Consider the following 21,374-nt stretch of genomic DNA (forward strand, 5'->3'; position numbering starts at 1 on the left):
CAACGATTTTTTACATCCTAATACGAGTAACGGAACTTCGTAGCCAAATCCCCCAAAACCTCCTCATCCTCTTCAAGATAACTATGGTCACCACTGGCAATGATCCGGTCCTTCTTTTGGTTTTCGCGCCACACTCTGTAAAAGTAGAGGATACAGAGAGCGCAAGCAAACGCAAGGAAGGCCACGCCAATGCTGAATCCGGTTCTCCAGAAAGTCGCCTCATCTTTCGGGAGGAATGAATAGGTAGCGACGATACCGCCAACTGAATTCCATGTTAGTGTGCTGATTAGTGGAGCAAGGCGTTAAGAGATCTCTTACTATTGCCAAAACCAACTTGCCATGCAGTTCCAACACTACGCCGGCGATGGCCACCTAGGTTCATCGCAAACCAACAAACGACCACGGGCATTGCGCTGTAGCATCCACCAGTAACAAGGAATAGTGCGCCATATTGGACGTCGCGATTGTTATGTATGTTCATGAGGATACCCAAGCCAGCCATCGAAATGAGCATAGGAATTATGGTGAACAAGAAACGGTGTTTAAACTTGTCGGATAAGTATGCAATGCACATCGAGAATGCAAACGCCCCAGCCCAAGGTGGAATGGAGTACAGTTGGGTTTCGATTGCTTCAACCCCTATTAGAGATATGCGCAAAAAAAAAAAAGGAAACACTCACGGCCATAGTTATAAGACTTGATAATGGTTGGTGCGAAGTAAGCATAGCCTGCGATATGTTAGCTTTCTAGCTCCTCTATTCATGAAACAAGTCTTAAATAGGGAGCTAGGACTAACCATAAGCTGTGACAATCTGCCCGAAGTACATCAAACCACCAATAAAGATTTTTGCTAGAGATGAAGTCAGAATGGAGTGATGGTGATCCCAGATGGACAAACACTACTCACGATCTTTGAAAACGGCCAGAACTTCGCGCCAGCCCATATCGGCATCATTTCCAGCCTTCCCAGAATCCTTGGCCAGCTTGGCCCGAAGAAAATCGCGCTCTTCCTCCGAGAGCCATTTCACATCCTCAGGGAAGTCGGGGAGGAAGAAGAACAAGACAATGGCGACCACGGCCGTGAGCAATCCTTCGATAATGAACACCCATCGCCACCCCGCAAGGTCACAGACGCCGTGCATCTTTCCAAGACCAGCTGCAAGCACGCCGCCAAAAGCACCAGCTAACGTGGTAGAGCTAAAGAAGAAACTGAATCGTTTCTGGGCCTCGCTGCGCTTGTACCACATTCCCAGCAAATAGAAGCCTGGGAGTTGTTAATACACAAAACAAGTCTACCAATGGAAAAATACACTCACATCCAGGAAACATGCCGGTTTCAAACATCCCTACATTAACTCTATTAGCCACGGGTTTTTTATTTTCTTTTTAATACTGTAATGCACCTACCCAAAAACCAACGGGTAGTCATTAGACCACCCCAGTTCGTGACTAAGCCCTGGCAGATGGTGACAACACCGAATAAGAACATGCAAAGTGACACTGCAGCAGTCAGCGACACAGACTCTAGGAGGAAAGGATGATCCGGCACATACACCAAACATGGGGCCGCAATTTCTTGAGCAGGATGTTGGAAGGGATTTCGAAGATAACGTAGGGAACGAAGAAAATAGTCAAGGCCGTATTGTATTTTGTTCCTTCCGCGATTCCCAGATCCGTGGTCATGCCTAAGACTGCCGCATTACTGATGTTAACCCTAGAGATTAAGAAACATTAGTACCGTCTCAACACTAAGTATAGGCGCATTTGCTGCAGCGGGGAGTGGGTTCTCGTACCGGTCAAGGAAAGCAAGCAGGTACATAATGCACAAGCAAGGAACGACGTGCCAATCGACCTTGGCCATGAGCTTGCGCTCAGTGGTCTTAGTGAGTAAGGGGAGGTCGTTGGACTCCATCGACGGAGTTTGCGTTTGCTCCTGCGCCTCGCCGCCCTTTTCAGGCGCATGGTCGGGGCCGTGGCTCTCTTCTGTTTCACGATCTATATATCAGCACCACAACACCCACATTATGAGTCAGTAAAGCACGCACCCAGGACTCCCATTGTATACGATGGGCTGCGGTCTCTGTGCCGCAGTCTCTCGTCGCCGGAAAAGTGTGAATGGGAGTCAGCAAGCCAAGTGAGTCGCGGGGAAAGAAACCGGTAAGCGAAGGAAAATTGGCCAGCGCTATATTAGAAAGGCGCGGGAGAGAACTGGATTCCTTAGCCGGTGTCGGCTTTTGTCCGAGCTCGGAGATGTAACCTCAGCGAGGAGATGGCCCAAACGGAAAGCACGCGACTGACTAGCGGTCGGGGCCAGGTGCGATGTGATGGGGAGAAGAGGAACTGGCTCGAGAGGAAAAGAAGATGAAGGGAAGCATTTTTTTTTAGGGATAAACAAGCAGCGGGGACTTTCTCACGAAATCCGGCCGCCAGGAGGCCCTGGATGCATAGCAAGCTGGAAATCGTGGAAGATCACAAAGGTGCATCCAGAAGAAGACATGATCTACTTTGAAGGAAACTAGGGGCGAGATACCAGAATCCACCATGCACAGCGAATCCACTCGGCATCAGAGAAACATTCATAACTTGCATTAGTATGATTCATAATCGGCTGACAGACTTGACACTTGACAGTGTGCTTGCGATTCTGACTTTTCCTAAGCATTTGATAGCGCCGCTGAGTGGATGCAACTCAAACAGTGCGCATTCGGATTTTGGCCAATCCGAAGCGCAAAAATCGGACACTTCGATCTTCCCCTCAACCCACCAAAATCCACCGAGTCCCCTGATCTGATGAACACCCATTCGGCTATTCGGCTTCCCCGCAGATCTCACCTATTATGTAAGCCCATCGAGCCCTCCACCTTACGGACCATGACTCGGAGTACACCGTCCAGTTAAGTAGGTATATCTCCGAATGTATTAGCTACCTGATCTCTGGCATCCTGATATACGCGTCAAGAATTCTTGTCATTCAGCTTGGAGATAATATTACAATCACCACCCAGCTCGTCTTCATAGATGAGAGTGTAGATGGTATCACGGTCGTATGCCTTCAAAGGTTATCTATAATCAGGCTTGTCGAGCCTATGCAGCAGGTTCACTGCCCGGTTGTTCCTCAATAGCCTTTCCCCATGCCTTTTCCAAATCATTATCATCAGATCCCGGTACCGCTGACACCCCTTTAGCAGCCCGGTCATGATCCAGCTCGCCATCGTCCTTAGCAACAATTATAGGGGAAGAAGCAGCGGAATCTGGCACTGTTCCCACCCCACCAGAAGAACCAGGTCCGGATCCGGATCCAGCACCGAGAAGCTCGGAGTCAAAGTTTGAACTGTACACCACTGCCGCGAATGCTTCCAACTCCCGAACACCTTGGTCCATTGCGGCCACGTATAGATTTGGAGGGGATGCACCGTTGCCAATAACATGTGCCTGTCGAGCAAGCACTGCGAGGACATTTGCCAGCTTCGTCTTGAGTTCGGAATCCTGCCAGGGTGGAACAACTGTACCAACAGATGTAAAGGACTGGGGTGCTGTCACAGGCCCAGCGGATTTGAACGCATCCGCCTTGCACTGCTGTATCAGAGTCTCGAAACATTCATTGTTCAAAAGCATCTGAACACGAGTAAATGTTGGGGAATCGATTAGGTCGGCCGTCTCATCGAGAAGGTGTCGCAACGTCGCCGCGGTTTGGGGGGTGGCTGCTTCTGTGACCCCGAGGACGCCAGATTCCTCAAGTAAGTTATCTTCTTCTTCTCGTGGAGGAAGCAAATAGGACAACCACTTTCGATGCCTTCCCGTTCAGTTAGTGAATGGAATTTCCAACTCGGATACAGGTTCCATAGGGCAAACGTACTTCCTATCCTCCTCAGTGTCGCCTTCAACTTTCTTTCGAACCTGGAGAGTCAATTCCGATAGTTTCTCAAACGAAATATCATCCCGAGGGTTAAGAGAACCGAACACCTCCTCCACTGCTGTCTGGACCTCCTCCATCAATATCTTCCAGCCACGGTGGAGCAACCACCAGCTAAAGGCGAGGTACCGTCGGTTTGTCTCGAAATCATTTCCCAAAGTCTGTGTAAGATCATCATCGTGGTCCTCTAGCCTGATCGTTGAAGAGTCGGCGGGGGGTGTGGCTAGAGAAATCACGCTTGAAAGGTAATTCCGACGGCCAAGTAGATTGAGTTGGACGCGTGTGAAGATAGTTAACAACGATAGGGTATAGATGAGGGTAAATGCTCGAGTAGTCGCTAAAAAAAAGTCAGTCTCAAAGGGGGAAATTATAAAACGCAGTAGATAGACGCACAGGTAATTTTGACCTCATTCCAAAGCTGGGTCTTGTTCCGCTTCGGCTGGGAGGATGGATCTCCTTCAACAGTCGAATCGCCGAGTCGGCTAGTGCGCAGGAAAGAATCACTTGACAGGCTTTTCCTATCATCTTCAGGCAGACTCGGGGATACAGAACTCATATCCGACCCCGTTGTTGTCCCTTCCCCAGCATTAAGACGGGCCAGCCGCTCCGCGCGCTTCTTCTGCAGCTCCTTCGTCAACTCCTCCACTGGTAGGGCTTCTAAGATGTCCTCTGCCGCAGTCGGCAGCAAAGCTAGCACGGTATATGTACAGTCGGTCTGGTTCTGCTCAAATCGTCGCCGTAAACTGCGGAGTGAACAAGACAGTCAGCTTGCGTCGCCGAGCACGCGAGTCAAGCGGGGATAGATAACAAGAGGCAAATCACTCACTTCTCTCTGGCAATGCGGTCACTGCTCATGCGTTCTCGTGCTTCCGAAATCTTAGACAGTACATATTGTCCTGCAAGATAGCCTACTCCGATAACGCCTGTGCCAATTGCGAGAGTTTTACGATTGCGCCGAAACCAGCGCCTCGTAGCACTGATCATGGTGGAGCAAAGGGGGATGGATTGGAGGTCAACTTCACGCGAATATCGAGCCAATGCAGTTCATCATATACAATATATATTTGAATAGATACTAGAATGAAGCAAACGGAATAATTAGATAGATAGGGAAGATGGAGCAGAAGAGAGGAAGACAAGTCATTGATGGCGATCGCAGCAACCGAGAATGACGGTCGGAGAATGGGCCAGTGCCAGCTGCGGCCTCGGCTAAACCGATTGCCTTATGATAAGGAAACGCGAACAACCAAGTGCTCGGGGCTATGGCAATAATAACAAGACTTGTTTCATCACGACATACTAGCCTTATTAGTGTTTAGACTATCGCGGCATTCCTCCGGTAGTTAAATGTACCTACAGTTGTATAGCACAGCTCTCTCCTTGTCTGCGGTGCCCAAATGCAGGTATGCTCAGGTCACGGGAGACCTTGCTGTCATAGTTTCAATAAAATACCGGCTTGTGGCGGGGAAGTCGCGTCACAACCATACGTCTCCGTAATTTTGTCATGAGTCGTCCTCCCCGGATGAGGACTCTTGTCCCTTGCACCTGCAACTTCGCTGAACGGGACAAGTCGATATCTCCTCGTCGAGGACACAATGTTTTCTCCCTATGTATACTTTCCTATATGATATTCTCTTTTAGCAGACTAGGCGACTTCACCCTGCCATTTCCACAGCTCGCGACCACTGCCTTTCAGTCGTCTCCAACACCAAACCGGCTTATCTTACCCCCCACGTAGCCAGAACAGCTTCTCGACCCAGCTCGTCATAGCTGGGTCGTCACCGAAGTCACCCCACCTCTTCTGTTAATTCTCAGAGAACTCAAACAGTCAGCTGTGTGATATAGTCGATCGCATCCACGCCATACTCTCACCCCGTTTTCGCTCTCCACCCTCCCGTCCCGCCGCTTCGCAATGGAGCCCCGCAAAACCCCTCCAGAGTACTTCCTGGAGATCTTCGCAGACACGACCAGCGTCAGAGACGTATTAAAAGGTTTGTGGTAGTCGCTCGGTGCTCAGGATTGATGTAGATTATGTCAAGCTAACAATCTCGGTGTCTAGGTGTACTCAACCTAATATTCTTCCACCGATACTTCCCATCTATCCGTCCAACCACGTTCGATGTCCTCGATTTCACCCTCCCCGCTATAAACGACGTAGACCTTGAAACCCTCATAGACTCGCGCATCAGCTCATTAGTCCGCCAACACTCCGCCTCGGGTGCACACGACTCGGGCGGTGGCTTTGGGGGTGGTAGCGGAGGCAGCGGCGGCGTACGCGGGCGGATCGCTGTCGAATTCTACGAGAAGAAGCGCAGGCGCTCTGGTATCTGGTTCCCTGGGTTAGCAGGGAAAGGAGAGGAAGAAATATGTTGGGAGGTGTGGAATTTGGACGTGACAATCGCGACCCCAAGGACAGAATCTGGTATGTTGAACTAATGCTCATTCACCATGAAATTCCTTACTGCCCGATACTCAGCTAACCCAGATAAATCAGAACGCGCAAAGGTCCGCAAAGCAATGGAGAACATGTTGCAAAAGGCCGCGCTCAAGATCCTGGCCGTTGTGAACCGCGACAAAGATCATCTGCCCCCAATTACGACCACGGATGCGAACCCCTTCCCATATCGTATCATATTGAATCCGCGTACGGATGGCTGGCAGAATCGCTTCGGCTTGTACTAATCATTATCAGTCTCTCTGCGTGTATTCACTCGCCGGGGGATAGCTACTTCTGGGCTACGGTACCCAGCTTTAATTAGAAATATCATACATCACTTCAAAGTGTCGAATAACGTCTACCCGTCTAGTATCATTTAACTTTTCAACTTGGGTTATAAGTTTCGAAGAAAATATTCTCTTGTCATTCATGCGTCACGCGAGAGATATATCAATATGAATGACAGTCGGGAAACGGTGCTCGAATTTACCCAAGAGGACAAATGCATCAGATATACCTATCCATCTCTGGTGAACGAGACCAGACCCCGCCCCTAATCCACCAGCGATCGCAAACATTTCTACAACAGCAAAGTCATATAAAAAAAAAAATAAAAAAGGTTCAAGGACGAGTCCAAGTTCCAACGTTATTGCCATACAGCCCTGCATGGCTTCTCACCACAACCACCACTTCCGCCAACTCTGTCAAAACAGCGAAGTCTCATTATCGTCTTCGTCGTTAATTTTTTTTTGGTTCACCAGATGAGCAAGGAATAGACCTAATTTGCGGCTGTGGGAACAAAAGCCGCAAATCTCTTATTTACGGTCCGTCTATTTACTGCTCCTTGGTGGCGGCATCAGCCTGGGCTCGGAGGTTGGCCGAGGTAGAACCACCGTTAAAGTACCGGCCAACCAGGGGCTGGAGGAGAGAGTTGAAGACGACTTGAGCACCGCTAAAAATTGGGTTAGCCGTTGTTACATTTGAATACATCAGGAATCGATGGCTTACTTGGTCTGGGGAAGAGCCAGCCAGAGGACAAGGACGAACTTGAAGATATAGTAAAACGCTGTTAGGATTAAACGTTAGCATATGTTCTATATGCCAATTCTCTGCCCAAAGCAAAAAGTACTTACGGAACCAGTAAGGAGCACTGACGGCGCTCTCAATAACGGTGAAGAAAGCGTAAACAACCCAGTACTATTGATTCACATGTTAGCTTCCGGTTCTTTGCGATACGGGATCACGTGCTAAGCTAATGCCTAGGTGAACAGCCCTGACGGTTGCAGGGATGGAGGAATCACGAGAACATACAGTCAACCACTGGATCACAAGACATGTTAGTAAATATGTATATTTCATGCGTTAGTGCTAAGCTGATAATGTGCTCACCTGAGTGTCATCCGACTTTCCAGATGTGAAAAGGGCGTTGAGGGAGTAGTAGGTGGGGAGGATGAAGCCAGCCAGGTTGACAAGCAATTGGCCGGCGATGTTGAAGAAGACCAGGAAGGTGTAGATTCCAGCCAGGCCAAGGATGACGTACACCTTGGGGACGGAAGTCTGGCGCTCGAGGTTGTTGAGGACAGGGTACTTGGAGAGCTATATAGGGACCTCGTTAGTTGTGTTTAGTGCGAAAGGAAAACAAAGCACGAGTGCAACAATAAGCTAGCTGGCGATCGGAGAGTGCGGTATGAAAACCTCTTGTTCAGAACGATAAGGTGGGATTGAGTAGCGATGGGACAGCATCAAATATGGAGGCTATTTTGGGAGGTCGTAAAGGTACCGCACACTCCGAGGCCTGTGCTAGAAACGCACAAACAACTTACCTCCTTGTCAAGCTGAGCGATGGTGTGCTGAGCACGGTCCTGGAAACTGGCCATTTTTTTTCTTGTTATGTTATATATTTGAAAGGATTTTGAAATATGGTGTATTCGACGATTGACGAAATGGATGGAGATAGCGAGGGAGCAGGAAAGGTGGAGGTTGTTATCTTGCAGCCCAGAAGTGAGGTGAGAGATGACGAGCGGGACTAACGAATGACGGTGTGCCTATGGCACGTGATCCCATGACGTCTTTCTTCGCCGAGGCCTGCAGGTGGTGTGTGCTCGATGGGCGTCCAGATTATTCCAGATCACAGATGCAGATGATTCTGACAAATGATCTCCATCGATAGGATGATCTTTACTAGTGCCTAGTGTGTCCTTATCTTCAACAGAAAAAATTTAATACCAATTCCATCATTTGATTATCGAATGTGCGAGGCCTGCAAACCCAACTTATAAGCGGCAAGCACAACAGTCTTTGGATCAAGAACTGTGGATCTAGTATCGCCAGTGCAGAGCGAAAGCTCACCACGCAAGAAGTAAACAGGCAAGGGCCAGAAAAACAACCACTACTAAATAAACATATCAGTGAAACTCTCCTGTTTCATCCTTAGAAGAGAACAGAAAATGACTGCGCCGTCAGCCTGCATTATAGCTCGCCTGCCGCCCAGTCGCAAAACGCCGCCGCCACGGATCCAGTGGAATACATGCTTAATCAAATAAATAAAAACAGTGTAAGAAACGTAAAATGTGCAAGCACTGGCAAAATATCTTTAAAACAAGAGTATATGTATCAACAAGAGTTCTCTTAGTGAATCACTGCTCATCGTTCATGCCGGGCACGGCGCCTCCGGCGTTGAAAGTCAGTTTCAACTTCGGTTGTCCTGGTGTGGAGGCGCTAGGTGTTTCAGGCCCAGCAACGGCAGACATTGAATAGTCATTGGCAGATGCCGAAGAGTCGTCAAAATTGGCGAACTGTGGATAAGTTTCTGTTTCTTTCGTCAATTCGGCCAAGCAACGCGCCTATAATAACGTTAGTCAGGGTCAAAATAACGAATATTATATCAGTGAGAGGGCTGGCTTACCTCAATGTCATTCGCATCTTGGAACAGGATACTGCCGTCTTCATTATATGTACGGGCGTTCTGGCAGAGGAGATGGATATCACTCCGGAAATCTCTCAGGTTCTGATACTCTTCACGGTTGATCTTCTTTTTGATCATATCCATAGCAATGGGGGTTTGAATGATCATATAATAGTCAGGGTATTGCGACTTGGGTGGCGGCTTCATGAATGGTTCGATGATGGCACGTGTGACAGGGCCATCCTCGCTATCAGAGGAATCGGCAGGAAGCTCTTGTTCCATGTCCATCAAGGCCTGATATACATTGTTCAGAATCTGCTGGACAGCGGCTCGATCGTCGGAACTCAGCGTCTCAACGGGCTTGGCTTGCCTGCCCCTCTTACGCTTAGGCTGAGGAGTCTCCTCCACTAGCTCCTCTGCTTTACGCTTTGGAGCAGGGCCTCTGCGGCCGCGCTTCTTGGGTTGCGGCGTCTCAGAGCTCTCGCGAGATGGCTCGGGCGATGACTCAGCGCCTGCCGACTTACGGCCACGTTTTTCCTTGTTGGTACGACGCTTCTCGACCCTTGCTTCTTTCCGGGCAATGGCCTCTTCAATAGTATCGTCATCGGCATCAACCGCCATGAGCCACTGCTCTTCCGTAAGGCCGTCATCGTAGCGGGTAATTTTGCGCTCACGGGCACCGCGACCGGACATCTCAATTTCAACGGCTTCTTCCGCTACCGGGTTTTCCTCAGTCATATAAATTTCAGGAAGTTCACTCTCACTCAGTAGGCGCGGCAGCTTGTGACCAGGACCGTACTGACTGGTCTTCTGTCGTTCTTTGTCCATACGTTGGAAGACTACCAGTTCGTCTTCCGATCGAGACATTATGTCGTTCAGGTCATCATCGTCCATCTCGTCTTGGTCTCCGACTTGATCTGTTCCCTCAGCAGTTTCAAGCAAAGTACGTAAGAGTGCATCTCGTTCCTCATTGGTAGACTTGTTATCGAACTTTCCTGCCTGAATGACCTTTCCATCCATATCAAGCTTGAACTGCGCACGCTCAAGAATCTTTTCTTCGACTGAGTTGGAGGTGATAAGTCTTAGAATTCGGACCTCATTCTTCTGGCCAATACGGTGGGCACGATCTTGAGCCTGAAGATCCTGGTGAGGATTCCAGTCTGAATCGAAGATGATGACAGTGTCGGCTGTCTGCAAGTTCAGACCAAGACCACCAGCACGCGTCGATAGCAAGAAACAGAAATAGTCTGACTCTGGAGCATTGAAAAGCTTCAATAGGTCTGAGCGGTCATCCGATTTTGTTGAACCATCAAGACGCAGGTACTTCATCCCACGGAGACGAAGGAAATCCTCCATAATGTTCATGATCTGGGTCATTTGGAAGAACATCAAAACACGATGTCCAGTCGCCTTGAATTTTGGAAGAATCCGGTCCAACAGCTCAAACTTTCCAGCGGTACGCCAAATCAAATCATTTGTGCCTCGTCCCGGATTCAATTGATCTTCTACTTGCTCGAACACGAAAGGATGGTTGCAGAGCTTCCTCAACTGCATCAGCATGTTACTAAGACCACGCATGCCAACTTTGCCTCCCTTTCCATCGCTGACAACCATTTTGTTGTGTGTCGCCAGCTGCTTGTTTAACTTTGCTTGCAAAGCAGAGAAGCGGCATTTGATAACCCTTTCTTGCTTGTCGGGCAGGTCCTTCTCGACGTCCTTCTTCAGACGCCGGAGCAAGAATGGCCGGAGAACCTTGTGCAGGCGACGGATAACGAGCAGTTGTTCTTCTTCACTCAAGTCCATGCGATCTTGACCACCGGTATTAGCAAACGGTGTGTTGAACCATTCATCGAAAGACTTCACTGATTTGAAGATATTTGGCAAAACAAAGTTCAACAGAGCCCACAGTTCAGGGAGGTTATTTTGCAATGGGGTACCAGTCAAGATCAATCGGTAGCGGCTGGTATAATACTGCGAAAGCGTACTGCTCAATTTAGACTGAGTATTTTTCATGCGGTGACCCTCATCGACGATCATATGCGTCCACTTGATCTTGCTCAGAATAGGTCGATCCTTGATGATATATTCATATGTGGTCAATAGAACCTGGAAGTTTCCCCACCGGATGTTTTGTTGCTGCTGTTTACGAGCGTTCGGTGGACCCTTGTAAACAATCCTCGAGACTGACGGTGCCCACTTCTCAAACTCGAGATTCCAGTTCGTCAAAGTACTAAGGGGGACGATGACCAAGAATGGTCCATTATTCCTCTTCTTCTCGATAATGTGTGTGATCAAACTAATAGTCTGAATTGTTTTACCGAGACCCATTTCGTCGGCCAAAATTCCATTGAGGTTGTTGTTGTAGAGAGAGATCATCCATTGCAGACCTCTCATCTGGTATTCCTTCAGGGTACCACCAACAAGAATGCTGGGCTGCTCAGTAATTTCTTCTCTGATACGATGAGCGACGGCATAGTAGTCAATCTTTCGGCGACCTTCGCCTTCATCATCGCTACCCGACGCGATATCTTCATCTTCATCGTCCTCAATCTCGTGATCTTCACCGTAACGTTCGGCCAGATTGCGTTGTTGTTCTCTGACGGACGCGGCAAGCTGCTTGAGGAAACCGTCAGTCTGGTTGAGAAGATGAGAGATACGTGAATCCTTGGCTTGCCCCAAGAGTTTCAAGTACGTTTCTTCATCGTTGGCCTTAAGAGCCTGGAGACGTTGCTTAGCAGTGCGTTCAACACGTCTCTGCTCCTCACGTTCCATGTGCTGGTGGTGCTGAAGCGCCATACGGCCGAGCTTCTGCATGCGCTGTCGTTGCTGGTTGGCAGCATTCTGGAGCTCCACTCCGTGATTGAGGATAGCTTGAAGCTGATCATATTGCTTCCTCTTCTCCCTCGTCTCACGAGCGTCGCGCTGCTGTTTCTCAAGTTTCTCCGTAATCCGAGCTTCCCGCAGAGATTGCTTCTTCATACGTCGGTGGCTAGCGCGATTCGCTGTCATGCCGAGGTTATCGAAATGAAACATCTCATTCTGAATTTGTTTCCGAAAGAGCCTCTGCTTCGGTAGAAGGTTGAGCATTTTATACTCGATCAAAGCCTTCAGCTTTAGAGCATCGTCGGGTGTCGCGGTATCGCTTTGGCTTGAATTCCATGCGCCGATGTTGGCAGGGAGCTCGGCGAGTTCTGCTTTCCGTGCATTGATCCGGTTGTAGAGTGCAATCTCTCGTTCCTCGCGCACCTGCTCCAGATCGACCCCAGGTGGCATCAGGGCTGGTATGCGCATACGATGAGCGCGAGAAGCGTGATCTGTGAAGCTGACTGTCTTGGGCATCAAATCGTACGGCGACTGGAAATCATCATAGAACTCTTTCGCGTTGAGCAGATCAGGAGGGGGCGCAGCTTGTTCCGGTTTCGGTTGCGCAGCGTTATCCAAAGCATTCTCAGCCGTAGCGACACTATCAGAGGGCGCAGGGGTAGAGACTTTCTTGGACATGAAAAGCTGTTGCTGAACGCGCGGAGGTATTTGAAGGTTTTTAGACAGCATCTTAAAAGCCATTATTTGATTTCTGAGTGTCTGCAGTTGATCTGCAGAAAAGCTGCCGCTAGCAGCTGGAGCGCCCTTCTGACCTAGTGTGGCGGTCGCATCTTGGATAGTACTGTTTGGGGTAGCGTTTGAGTTGGACCGGCCTAGAGAACGATGATAAGTAGAAGTCGGAGAGAAAATATTGCGTTAGGTCTATGCTTACTGTTAACTCCATTCGGCTGAGCAGGCTCCTGCGTTGAGGAACCATTCTGTTGCTGCTGGCGTTGCGCCTGAAGCTGCTGCTGCTGCTGGGCCAACTGTCGTTGCTTTTGAAAGGCTTGTTGTCGCTGAACAGCAGCGAGAAGGTTGTGGGCCTTAAGGTATTCTGGGTCATCGTGGCGGACGCCCTGCTCTTGCATCTGCTTGAATTTCTATAGTACAGTTAGGTACGGGCAATAATGTATAGATTAAATAGTTTTCTTTTTTTTGCTTTGTTTTTATTTGGAGCAAAGTGAGAGCAATTCAATTGAGCAAGTGTGTTGGGCGGAGGGTATGAGATAAAGCATGAGCACATAGAGAAGGGGCAAGGACACCATACCTGAAGAACCTCTTGTATGTGCTGCGGCGTTAAGTTCGCGGGTAGGCTCATGTTCGCAGCCGCCACATTGGGGGCTGTCTGAAGAGATGTCATGATTGTGCGCGCTTATTGTCTATTCATACGTATTGGGGGGGCGGAGACACGTCGGTAGTGCGATTTTTATGCGACAGCGTCCAAGTCAGGAAGCGAGAGGAACACGTAGGAAAAGAAATTCGTGAGGTTAATTGAGAATCGCGAGGGAAAGGCGACAAGACGCGCGAATTCACGGAGGATAAAGACCTGCGAGACTTTTTTGTCGATAGATGCGACAAGTAGCGACCTGTATCAGGTCCTTGGCGACAGGTTTCGTGATGTTTAGACTGGTCGGGGGGTCCAGGGCGGTAGGCAATGAAGAGGAGAATCAGCAAAAGGGCGAAAAGGGAAGGGTGAGGCGATGATGGGGTGGGGATAAAGACCCCAAAAGGAGGGTGGATGTTGAAGAGAGCGCGTGGAAAGCCTGTCTTGATGAAATGGCGATGGAGGGACGGGGCTTTCGCGACTTTCCGTGCTGGTCGGCGGTGCTCACCCAGGCCTGTTGCGAGGGAGAGGAGTTGGAAGAAGTTTGCCGTCCCAGTCTGTCACGTGGAGGCGTGGTGCTGACTCAGCCCGGTTTGGCCGCTTTGGGATTAGCCGGCTTTAATCCCATCACGCTCTACTACTTCACAATTCATATGTGAGTAGTTGGTTGGCAATGAAGAATGGCAGTCATTTCACACAGCATTAACAATAATACATAATATTGGACTCAGAAACCGTTTACTCCCGCGATGAAATAAAGTGATCCGCACTCCAAAGCTCGCCCGCGAGGTGGATGCGGAGAAAACAATAATCTACATTCCCCCATCCGTGCCCTTCATATTTCCAAGCTTCGCCAGGTTTCCCAAACTAATTCACTAATAAGATTCAAATTCTCATACTTGACCTGCGCTAAGCATAGGACGTTTCATTGGTGGTGGAGGCGCGGGTTTCTTTGCGCGAGAGGGTGGTGGAGGTGGAGGAGCTTTCTTGTGCGTGGCACCGCTCAAGGTGCCCGAACTGGTTCGTCTTGACACCGAGTTGCCAAACGGCGATTGGCGAGATTCTATCCAGCTGGTGTCAGAGCGATCAGACACACTTCCGCTGTGATAGCCGGCATCCTCCGTGGTTTCTGGGGCCACTCTACTAAATGGACGGCTCTGCATGCTGTCCCTCCTTGAAACGAAGTTCTCACTGTTTGTCTGGGTTGCCCATTGAGTAGCAACGGGATGCTCGTGGACCTGCCGCAACTGCGCCGGGCCTTCAAATGTAGGGGTGCGGTTCAAGACCGGCCGATGAGGTGAGGTGTCGTGGGCGTAGGCCTTTCTGACTGGCGTTTCCACGAAGCTGTGTGTGTTGGATCGAATCACCGGTCGTGCCTCGACACCATTCGTATGTTCCTCGTGCAAAGGTCCGAAACGGTCATGATGTGAATGGGCAGTGTTTAAACGAGGGCGAGTCCCACGGTGGCCGTTCGAGGGTTGGCTGAAAGATTGCCTATTCCATGTTAGCCGAGCGGTCATCCTAAACGCGTTATTCTTGAAGAGGTCTCACTCGTTTGGCCACTCGTTCTTCAACCGAAGAAGCACCTCCCTACACTGCTCATGGTAGTTCAATTGCGCATCCAGAAAAGCCTCCAAATCCATAACATTCTCAGGCTCGGTATTCTTAATGTCGATCATCCTGCGGTGAACCTCATCGGTGGCTTCCTCGTATTTAACCTTCTGTGTCCGTAACTCCTCCTCCACGCGGAAGTCTTCCTTTTTCGCTTTCTGCATCTTGGAGAGGGATGCATCGTACGCCAGGCGTCGGTTGTCCAGCTTCTTGCGAGATGTCTACGCGGAATTAGTTATTAGAAACGAAGAAGCTCAGACCCAGACAGAGGAATGTGCCTACCTGGTACTCTTTTAACTGGGTTAGGGATCGCTCCAGTGACTCAAGCCAGCTCGACGTCGCCTGAGCAATATATGTCTCTTGGATGCGAGCAAGACGCTCCTCTGCTCTTCCGAAGGCTAGAATAAAGTCAGAACTCCGTTTTGAATTTCATCCACACGACCGCAATAGCTTACTAGTAAGACAACGTCCGTAATCAGAATTGGCATCATAATCCTCTCCGTGAACAATCATTGTACCACCCAGGTGGCCAATGGGCAGTGTCTTTTCCTTGTCATCACCTTCGCTGCGCTTCGAGACGGACTTGACATAGGCAGTCATAGACTTGTGTATACGGTCGATACCTTCAGTATGCACCGGCATTAGTTTATGCAAGACAAGCTTTTGAATGATTGGCATGCATACCTTCATGACGGACGCCCATTTCCGTTTCCAGAGCTTTGAAGTCGTCGGAGACGTTGGTCTTGACTTCACCTCCCATTCTCTCCCCAGCCCATTGCTTGAAGCGGTCGAATCTCTTGTTGACATTCATATTGGATATTTTGTACTGGTGTGTATGTGTGATTTGTTCAAGTTGCGCCTAAAGGCAAAAACAAAGTAGCCCAAACGTGAACGAGCCTGAGGTGCTCATATAAATAAGCCGGATGCGGTAGTAAACGAGCGTAGTATCAGTCCAGGCAAGATGAATTGACAAGGACCGATGTTTTTTGAGGCCAAAGATAGACTGAAGATCTAGTGTCAGGCGGGGGATGCAAAGGGAGTTGATAAAGAGGGAAGGAAAGAAAGAGAGAAAGAGGCGACTTTGCGACAGAGGGGAGGGCCTGGATAATTAATGGGCAGTCCCACGGGCCACCGCAGCTAAATTGTACCCTATTTCCTATTCTTATTATTTCTTAATTTTGTTTCGCACGCAGATTTAGCTTACGGCGCACGATAATACGTCGAGTAAACACTAATTCAATGGGGATGCCTGAGTATTGCCATTGCGACCAGAAATGCCTAAAGCGCTTGGGCAACCGTTGAGGAATGACAGAGAGGAACATCATCATTATGCCAATTGCAATCGTGCAAAGACATCACCGAAAGCGCCACAGCGTCTCAATTTCTGCTCCACGGGCGCCAGAGAAGGTGGTATTCTGCCAACCATGATCAAAACCGGAGTTGTTCAGGCCCTGGGCAAGACTTCGTGGTGCGGACGCTGGACTATCCGATGCCGAACGTTGGGAGCTACACAAATTGGCACTGGCAATCATTTGGCTGCGGGGCTCACAGCCACCGATTGACAGACGATGGCGTGTGCCTGAAACCTAGCGGGTTGGGACATGCGACGGCTGGCAAATCGGTTATCTTGGTATCCCCTCGCTGTGTCACCCTCTGGATAGTTTTTTGACTCGCCCAGACCTTGAAAGCGACACGCGTTTCCAAAGCGGTGGGCCGCACGGGTGGGCCTGCATTCAGTCCAGGCCGACGTTTCGAACTTGAGATCCTTTGCCACAATCTATTTACAGCACAACCCACAAATGCGATGGTCACATCATGGGGGACGTCGCCAATGATCAACTGCCGCGGCGGATGGGATTGCTGCACGGATCTTCTTTGCTGATGCGTCCCAAAGCGCCACGCCAGCAATATTCGAAGATCCTGGCGTCGACATGAATACACTGCACTGCGTTCGTCAAAAGGCCAATTTTGTTTCGTATTACCGCAGTTGATCAGAATCAATTAGAATTGGCAATTATCATTTGCCAAAATAACAATGTTTCTAGTGTAATACCGTCATTTATTGTTCAATCTGGAACATGTCTCAGCAACCTGGGAAGGCTTGGGGGCGTCTGATGCACACTCAATTATGTGGAACAGTCCAAGCAAAAGGGACGAGGTGTTCAATCTCCTGGAGATAACCGCACTAGTGAAGCGTTTAAGAATACCCTACAGAGTATTGATGGTCAGGGTTTCACTATCTAACATATATATTCCAGTTCCCTGGTCGCGTGTCTTGTTCCACAGTTCAAATATATATTTTTAGCTCCTTTACCGATTGACAATGTCTCACCCATTGCATGTGCAATGAATAAATCACACAAAAATCTATTGGTGCATTTTTTTTTTCTAAATTAGACACCCGATGGAAGGATCACCGTCCCTGGCTAAGCACTGACAATAACTCTATGGGTGAACCCCGCGCCTGAACACCAACAAATGAAATCCTGTTCAGTGTTCGCTCCTTCAGGCACCAGAATTAGGTGAATTAGGATCAGACAACCCAAGATGAGCAGCCCCTGTCAGCGGACAAACCTCCTGACAAGAAGGATAGTCAGCCTCTGCGGCTATCAAAACATCGAAATCATTCCACAGCAAAGTACTATCGATATCGGCGCCAACAGCACCCCCGCCGAAATCCCCATCCAAGCCCGCCAACCAAGTATCTAAATCAGCGAATATCTCCCCATCCCAGGGCTGAAACGGGAGCTTGCCGCCGTTCTCATCCTTGAAAGGATCACTATCCAACGGCTTGCCCTTCAAATCCTCACGTGTCCCCATACTCATAGTCTCGGCCGCCGCATACTTCCCTGGCGTAACACCCGTAACCTTCTTGAACACCCTATGGAAATGACTAGGCGTCAAGCCTGCCTCCCCAGCTAGCCTGACCAACGTCGGTTTTTTGCCAGATGCAATGTCAGACTCGATAGTCTGACGTGCTTTTTGCACCAACAAGACCTGCGGGTTGACAGCCGGCTTGAGTGTCTCCGGTTTGCAGCGCTTACAGGCCCTGAACCCTGCTCGTTCCGCCTGTGCGGGTGTATCGAAGAACTCGACGTTTGCCCGGCGTGCCAGACGCGCAGGGCAAGAGGGTCGGCAGAAGATTCTGGTCGTGCGGACGCCGTAGACGAAGGATGTAGCCGTTGGGTCGCGGTTGACGACTGCTTGCCAGCGGTTGGCTGAGGAGGTTGTAAGAGGGGCGGTCTTGGAGAGGCGCGGGATTTTCTGCGGGGATGTTTTTTGAGTCATCTTGCTGAAGGGTTATCAATCAGGTAGTTCGTTTATCGATATCATGGCGCTTCGAGAGGCAGGGGTTGTTCCCGTAATTTATAAGGTGAATGTCCAGCTGCCGTCGTCATTGCTGGATGGGGATCGTGGCGCTGATTGGCCACATTGAGATCAAATCCCAAATATCTTCAATCACCAGCACAGGGCAGTGAAAATTTACAAAACCACACTCGAAACTTAATCGAGACAATTATAATCGAAAACTATGATGAGATATACTATGGTATTACGAATTGCATATGATCTGTATAGGTCTCTGGGAGTCACTTGGGGCGAATCAATTAGGTAGTAGTTTTGGGTGACTATAGCAATGCTCCATATAAAAGCCACGGATAGCTTACCTAGTGGTACCGGGCTAGGATCATATAAATGATGTCCCAATAAGGTACTTTAGAAGTAGTCAGCAGCCATACGGTTGCCGAAGGCCCGACGCATCTATGTACAATGTCAAGTTTTCGTTTACTGCGGTTTGTGTTGAGGAGTGCACGCTGAATTTCGCTGTGAAAACTCGAGAGGATCTGCTATTACGCACAAGCTTCACAAATTCATTAGGCAGTCTAGCAACTAGTACCACTATACTTCCAAATTGTACGAAGGGACTGGAGTATAGGATTAAATAAGACATTCCATGATTTTATTTTATTACCCACGTGCTCCCCAGATGCTGAGATATGATATACCTGGAATTAACCCAAAAGCGTGAGATTTTGTAATCCCATTTGCTCAACCCATTTGCTTTTAATCGTCAATGAAATTGTTTCTGGGCCACAACCTTGAATTGGCTAAGGGCGCGTCCGCAGTCGCCTAAGTACATATGTCTCATAGCAAAAAGCCTTTTCAACCCGTCACAAAGAAAAAAACTCCATATGATATCACGTTTAATCCTTGGTCTTCTGGGTACCACGGAGCAGACCAGTCCGCCGGGCGGCAATAAGACCGGCTTTTTGACCGTGGGCGGCGTAGCGGGAGATGGTCGAGGCCTTACCAATGTGCTGGTGGTTACCACCACCGTGAGGCTGTAGAGAGAATTCTTGTCAGAACTGTTTTTCATATTCGAGTGGAAAAAGAAGGGGGAGGAAAGCCTTACGTGATCGACGGGGTTCATGGCAACACCACGGGTCTTGGGCCAGCTGTTGCGCTTGACAGAGAACTTGTGCTTGGCACGAGAAGCCTCTGTACAGAATATATTAGCGGCTATTTTCCTCCAAATTTCCCCAACCAGCTTTGGTCGAACGGGTTCATGATGCGGACAACATACTCAGGAGAGGCTTGTCGGTACGACCACCACCAGCGACGATACCAATCATACCACGGGCAGTGTTCTTGATGACCTTCTTGGCACCGGAGGGGAGCTTGACACGGGTCTTGCCATCATCGGGGTTGTGGCCGATAACGGTAACGTAGTTTCCGGAGGTACGGCCAAGAGCACCACGGTCACCGGACTTCTCCTCAACGTTGGTAATGACGGTACCTTCGGGGACGGAGGAGAGGGGAAGGATGTTGCCGATGGTCAGAGCAGCGTTCTTTCCGGCGTAGATGAACTGGCCGGTGTACATGCCCTCGTTGGCGATGAAGGTCTCGGTGATGTGCTTGAACTTGTAGGGGTGACGGAACTGGACCTTAGCGAGAGGAGCACCACGACCAGCATCGTGGATGATCTCCTTCACAACACCGCGGGTGTATCCATGGCGCTCAGCGTAGTCGAGGACACGGAACTGGGCAGGAGCCTTGTTGAGACGGGTGTGAGCCGCTGAAAGAGAGATTTTATCAGCATTTTGATCCCAAGCAATAATATCATCGCACAGTCGTTCTGCGAACGCGGTCGCACTCACTGAAAATGGAGCCACGGCCCTTCCTCTGGTTGCGGATCACACGACCCATGGCGACTTTCTATTGCGAACCTGGAGGTTAGTATTTGAAAGAAAGATCGCCAGCGATGGTGGTGGGAAGTCGTCGTACCTCAGGAAGATTGGCTTGACGGGTTGTAACTTGAGAATTCAAGATCGAAGGGCTTTGTGGGTTAGGGCCAAAGGTCGCTACAGAATACACTAGCCTAGTTGGTGTTAGCGGCTTGGCACGACCCGACCTGCCTCTTTCCTCCACCACGCGAAACAGTCATAGCTCCGCAAGCAGTGCAAGCACACTGCGCTTGGAGCTGTTTTGTGTTGCTCATAATGAAGAGTTATGGAATCAACGGAGATTCGTCTAGTGGACCTCGACATCATTCAGTTGTTGCGGGTAGCAGTTGCATACCCCTGTTTGTGCCTCGCCGCCGACCTTGCACATATTAACGCTCCACATCAGAACGCTTTATTACAAAGGCAGAACGTGTTGCTTCCAGAAGCCCTCAACAACAGTCTCAAGACTCCTAACACGGTCTTGCCTCTGTGACGTTGGCTGTCTTTTGCTTCCTTTTTTGACCGCTCTGTTATCAGGAATGCACCAAGCTGACAATATTCAATAGTACATCAGACCCCTTTATAGTCGTCTACTCATGCCTATGGAGGAGTTGACGAATAGGTCAGCATTGCGTGGCGTCCCAATAATCAGGGGCATACTTTTATACAAACAATGTTTGGCCCCAGCGGTGCCTGCGCTCGCTTTCGTTGCAAAATGAGCGGAGGAGTACCACTTGCTGGCCATGTATCAAACTATCCTCTTGAAGTTCTTGAACACAAGAGTCGCCAACTCTTGCAAAGTGATCACATTTCACTTCGAGGCCGTCTCTCCGAGTCAAATAACACAAGTGCGTCCTCAACTTCTCATCCCTTTTTGGCAGTTCTTAGCCGGCAATCGTCTGCCGACCCAACATTATTTCGAGCATGGCCCTCCAGCTTCTTGATTTGGCCAGATATAGCTAGCTACTCGCTATGCTCCGGTGTTTTCCACGCCAGGAGAGACCTTTCCCCTTGTAGACCACGCCTATTTCCTTTTTTTTTTTCTCATCGAAATCAACACATGAAATTCCATCCCGATACTGTGCCCACAAGTAGTC

General features: G+C 49.4%; 8 protein-coding genes across 8 annotated transcripts; 1 reads left to right on the forward strand and 7 right to left on the reverse strand.

Annotated features, from left to right (window-relative positions):
- Nucleotides 1–17: 17 nt before the first annotated feature.
- ASPSYDRAFT_84858 (putative MFS transporter) lies at nucleotides 18–2,058 on the reverse strand (the record flags this gene model as incomplete). Its single annotated transcript, XM_040851432.1, has 10 exons — nucleotides 18–262; nucleotides 319–630; nucleotides 681–728; nucleotides 797–850; nucleotides 908–1,264; nucleotides 1,317–1,346; nucleotides 1,408–1,500; nucleotides 1,554–1,714; nucleotides 1,794–1,995; nucleotides 2,046–2,058. The coding sequence occupies 10 exons, from the start codon at nucleotides 2,056–2,058 to the stop codon at nucleotides 18–20; spliced, it is 1,515 nt and encodes a 504-aa protein (XP_040708678.1).
- An 890-nt stretch (nucleotides 2,059–2,948) lies between these two features.
- ASPSYDRAFT_39647 (peroxisomal biogenesis factor 3) lies at nucleotides 2,949–5,292 on the reverse strand. Its single transcript, XM_040845933.1, has 4 exons — nucleotides 4,740–5,292; nucleotides 4,307–4,656; nucleotides 3,857–4,250; nucleotides 2,949–3,793 (listed from the first exon to the last, which is right to left on the reverse strand). The coding sequence occupies exons 1-4, from the start codon at nucleotides 4,895–4,897 to the stop codon at nucleotides 3,085–3,087; spliced, it is 1,611 nt and encodes a 536-aa protein (XP_040708679.1). The 5' UTR covers nucleotides 4,898–5,292; the 3' UTR covers nucleotides 2,949–3,084.
- A 114-nt stretch (nucleotides 5,293–5,406) lies between these two features.
- On the forward strand, nucleotides 5,407–6,595 carry ASPSYDRAFT_64477 (autophagy-related protein 101; the record flags this gene model as incomplete). Its single annotated transcript, XM_040850282.1, has 3 exons — nucleotides 5,407–5,904; nucleotides 5,973–6,335; nucleotides 6,390–6,595. Exons 1-3 carry the CDS (start codon nucleotides 5,826–5,828, stop codon nucleotides 6,593–6,595), a joined length of 648 nt encoding a protein of 215 aa, XP_040708680.1. The 5' UTR covers nucleotides 5,407–5,825.
- A 589-nt stretch (nucleotides 6,596–7,184) lies between these two features.
- On the reverse strand, nucleotides 7,185–8,227 carry yop1 (putative membrane biogenesis protein (Yop1); the record flags this gene model as incomplete). Its single annotated transcript, XM_040840871.1, has 6 exons — nucleotides 7,185–7,302; nucleotides 7,359–7,416; nucleotides 7,484–7,547; nucleotides 7,662–7,670; nucleotides 7,740–7,946; nucleotides 8,174–8,227. The coding sequence occupies 6 exons, from the start codon at nucleotides 8,225–8,227 to the stop codon at nucleotides 7,185–7,187; spliced, it is 510 nt and encodes a 169-aa protein (XP_040708681.1).
- Nucleotides 8,228–8,986: 759 nt separating this feature from the next.
- ASPSYDRAFT_140260 (putative RSC complex subunit (Sth1)) lies at nucleotides 8,987–13,477 on the reverse strand (the record flags this gene model as incomplete). The annotated part of the gene is made up of 4 exons (XM_040841029.1): nucleotides 8,987–9,193; nucleotides 9,256–12,950; nucleotides 13,010–13,217; nucleotides 13,385–13,477. 4 exons carry the CDS (start codon nucleotides 13,475–13,477, stop codon nucleotides 8,987–8,989), a joined length of 4,203 nt encoding a protein of 1,400 aa, XP_040708682.1.
- Nucleotides 13,478–14,334: 857 nt separating this feature from the next.
- ASPSYDRAFT_142592 (BAR domain protein) lies at nucleotides 14,335–15,863 on the reverse strand (the record flags this gene model as incomplete). The annotated part of the gene is made up of 5 exons (XM_040841256.1): nucleotides 14,335–14,935; nucleotides 14,993–15,273; nucleotides 15,335–15,450; nucleotides 15,508–15,675; nucleotides 15,737–15,863. 5 exons carry the CDS (start codon nucleotides 15,861–15,863, stop codon nucleotides 14,335–14,337), a joined length of 1,293 nt encoding a protein of 430 aa, XP_040708683.1.
- Nucleotides 15,864–17,557: 1,694 nt separating this feature from the next.
- Nucleotides 17,558–18,340, reverse strand: mpt (putative DNA repair and transcription factor Ada; the record flags this gene model as incomplete). The annotated part of the gene is made up of 1 exon (XM_040848826.1): nucleotides 17,558–18,340. One exon carries the CDS (start codon nucleotides 18,338–18,340, stop codon nucleotides 17,558–17,560), a length of 783 nt encoding a protein of 260 aa, XP_040708684.1.
- Nucleotides 18,341–19,124: 784 nt separating this feature from the next.
- On the reverse strand, nucleotides 19,125–20,381 carry ASPSYDRAFT_354007 (60S ribosomal protein uL2). The gene is made up of 5 exons (XM_040845335.1): nucleotides 20,339–20,381; nucleotides 20,212–20,269; nucleotides 19,638–20,129; nucleotides 19,467–19,552; nucleotides 19,125–19,395 (listed from the first exon to the last, which is right to left on the reverse strand). The coding sequence occupies exons 2-5, from the start codon at nucleotides 20,258–20,260 to the stop codon at nucleotides 19,258–19,260; spliced, it is 765 nt and encodes a 254-aa protein (XP_040708685.1). The 5' UTR covers nucleotides 20,261–20,269; nucleotides 20,339–20,381; the 3' UTR covers nucleotides 19,125–19,257.
- Between the last annotated feature and the right edge of the window lie 993 nt (nucleotides 20,382–21,374).

The sequence above is a fragment of the Aspergillus sydowii genome, assembly GCF_001890705.1.
Source record: "Aspergillus sydowii CBS 593.65 unplaced genomic scaffold ASPSYscaffold_1, whole genome shotgun sequence".
Classification (NCBI taxonomy): Eukaryota; Fungi; Ascomycota; class Eurotiomycetes; order Eurotiales; family Aspergillaceae; genus Aspergillus; species Aspergillus sydowii.

What these genes read in the sequence shown, in the direction of transcription:
- ASPSYDRAFT_39647 (XM_040845933.1), bottom strand. Translation starts at nt 4,897, where the DNA reads ATGATCAGTGCTACGAGGCGCTGGTTTCGGCGCAATCGTAAAACTCTC. An exon ending in GACCGCATTGCCAGAGAGAA is followed by an intron (nt 4,657 to 4,739) that starts GTGAGTGATTTG and finishes TTCACTCCGCAG; the next exon opens with TTTACGGCGACGATTTGAGC. An exon ending in GAATGAGGTCAAAATTACCT is followed by an intron (nt 4,251 to 4,306) that starts GTGCGTCTATCT and finishes ACTTTTTTTTAG; the next exon opens with CGACTACTCGAGCATTTACC.
- ASPSYDRAFT_354007 (XM_040845335.1), bottom strand. Translation starts at nt 20,260, where the DNA reads ATGGGTCGTGTGATCCGCAACCAGAGGAAGGGCCGTGGCTCCATTTTC. An exon ending in GGGCCGTGGCTCCATTTTCA is followed by an intron (nt 20,130 to 20,211) that starts GTGAGTGCGACC and finishes TCTCTCTTTCAG; the next exon opens with CGGCTCACACCCGTCTCAAC. An exon ending in CCATGAACCCCGTCGATCAC is followed by an intron (nt 19,396 to 19,466) that starts GTAAGGCTTTCC and finishes TTCTCTCTACAG; the next exon opens with CCTCACGGTGGTGGTAACCA.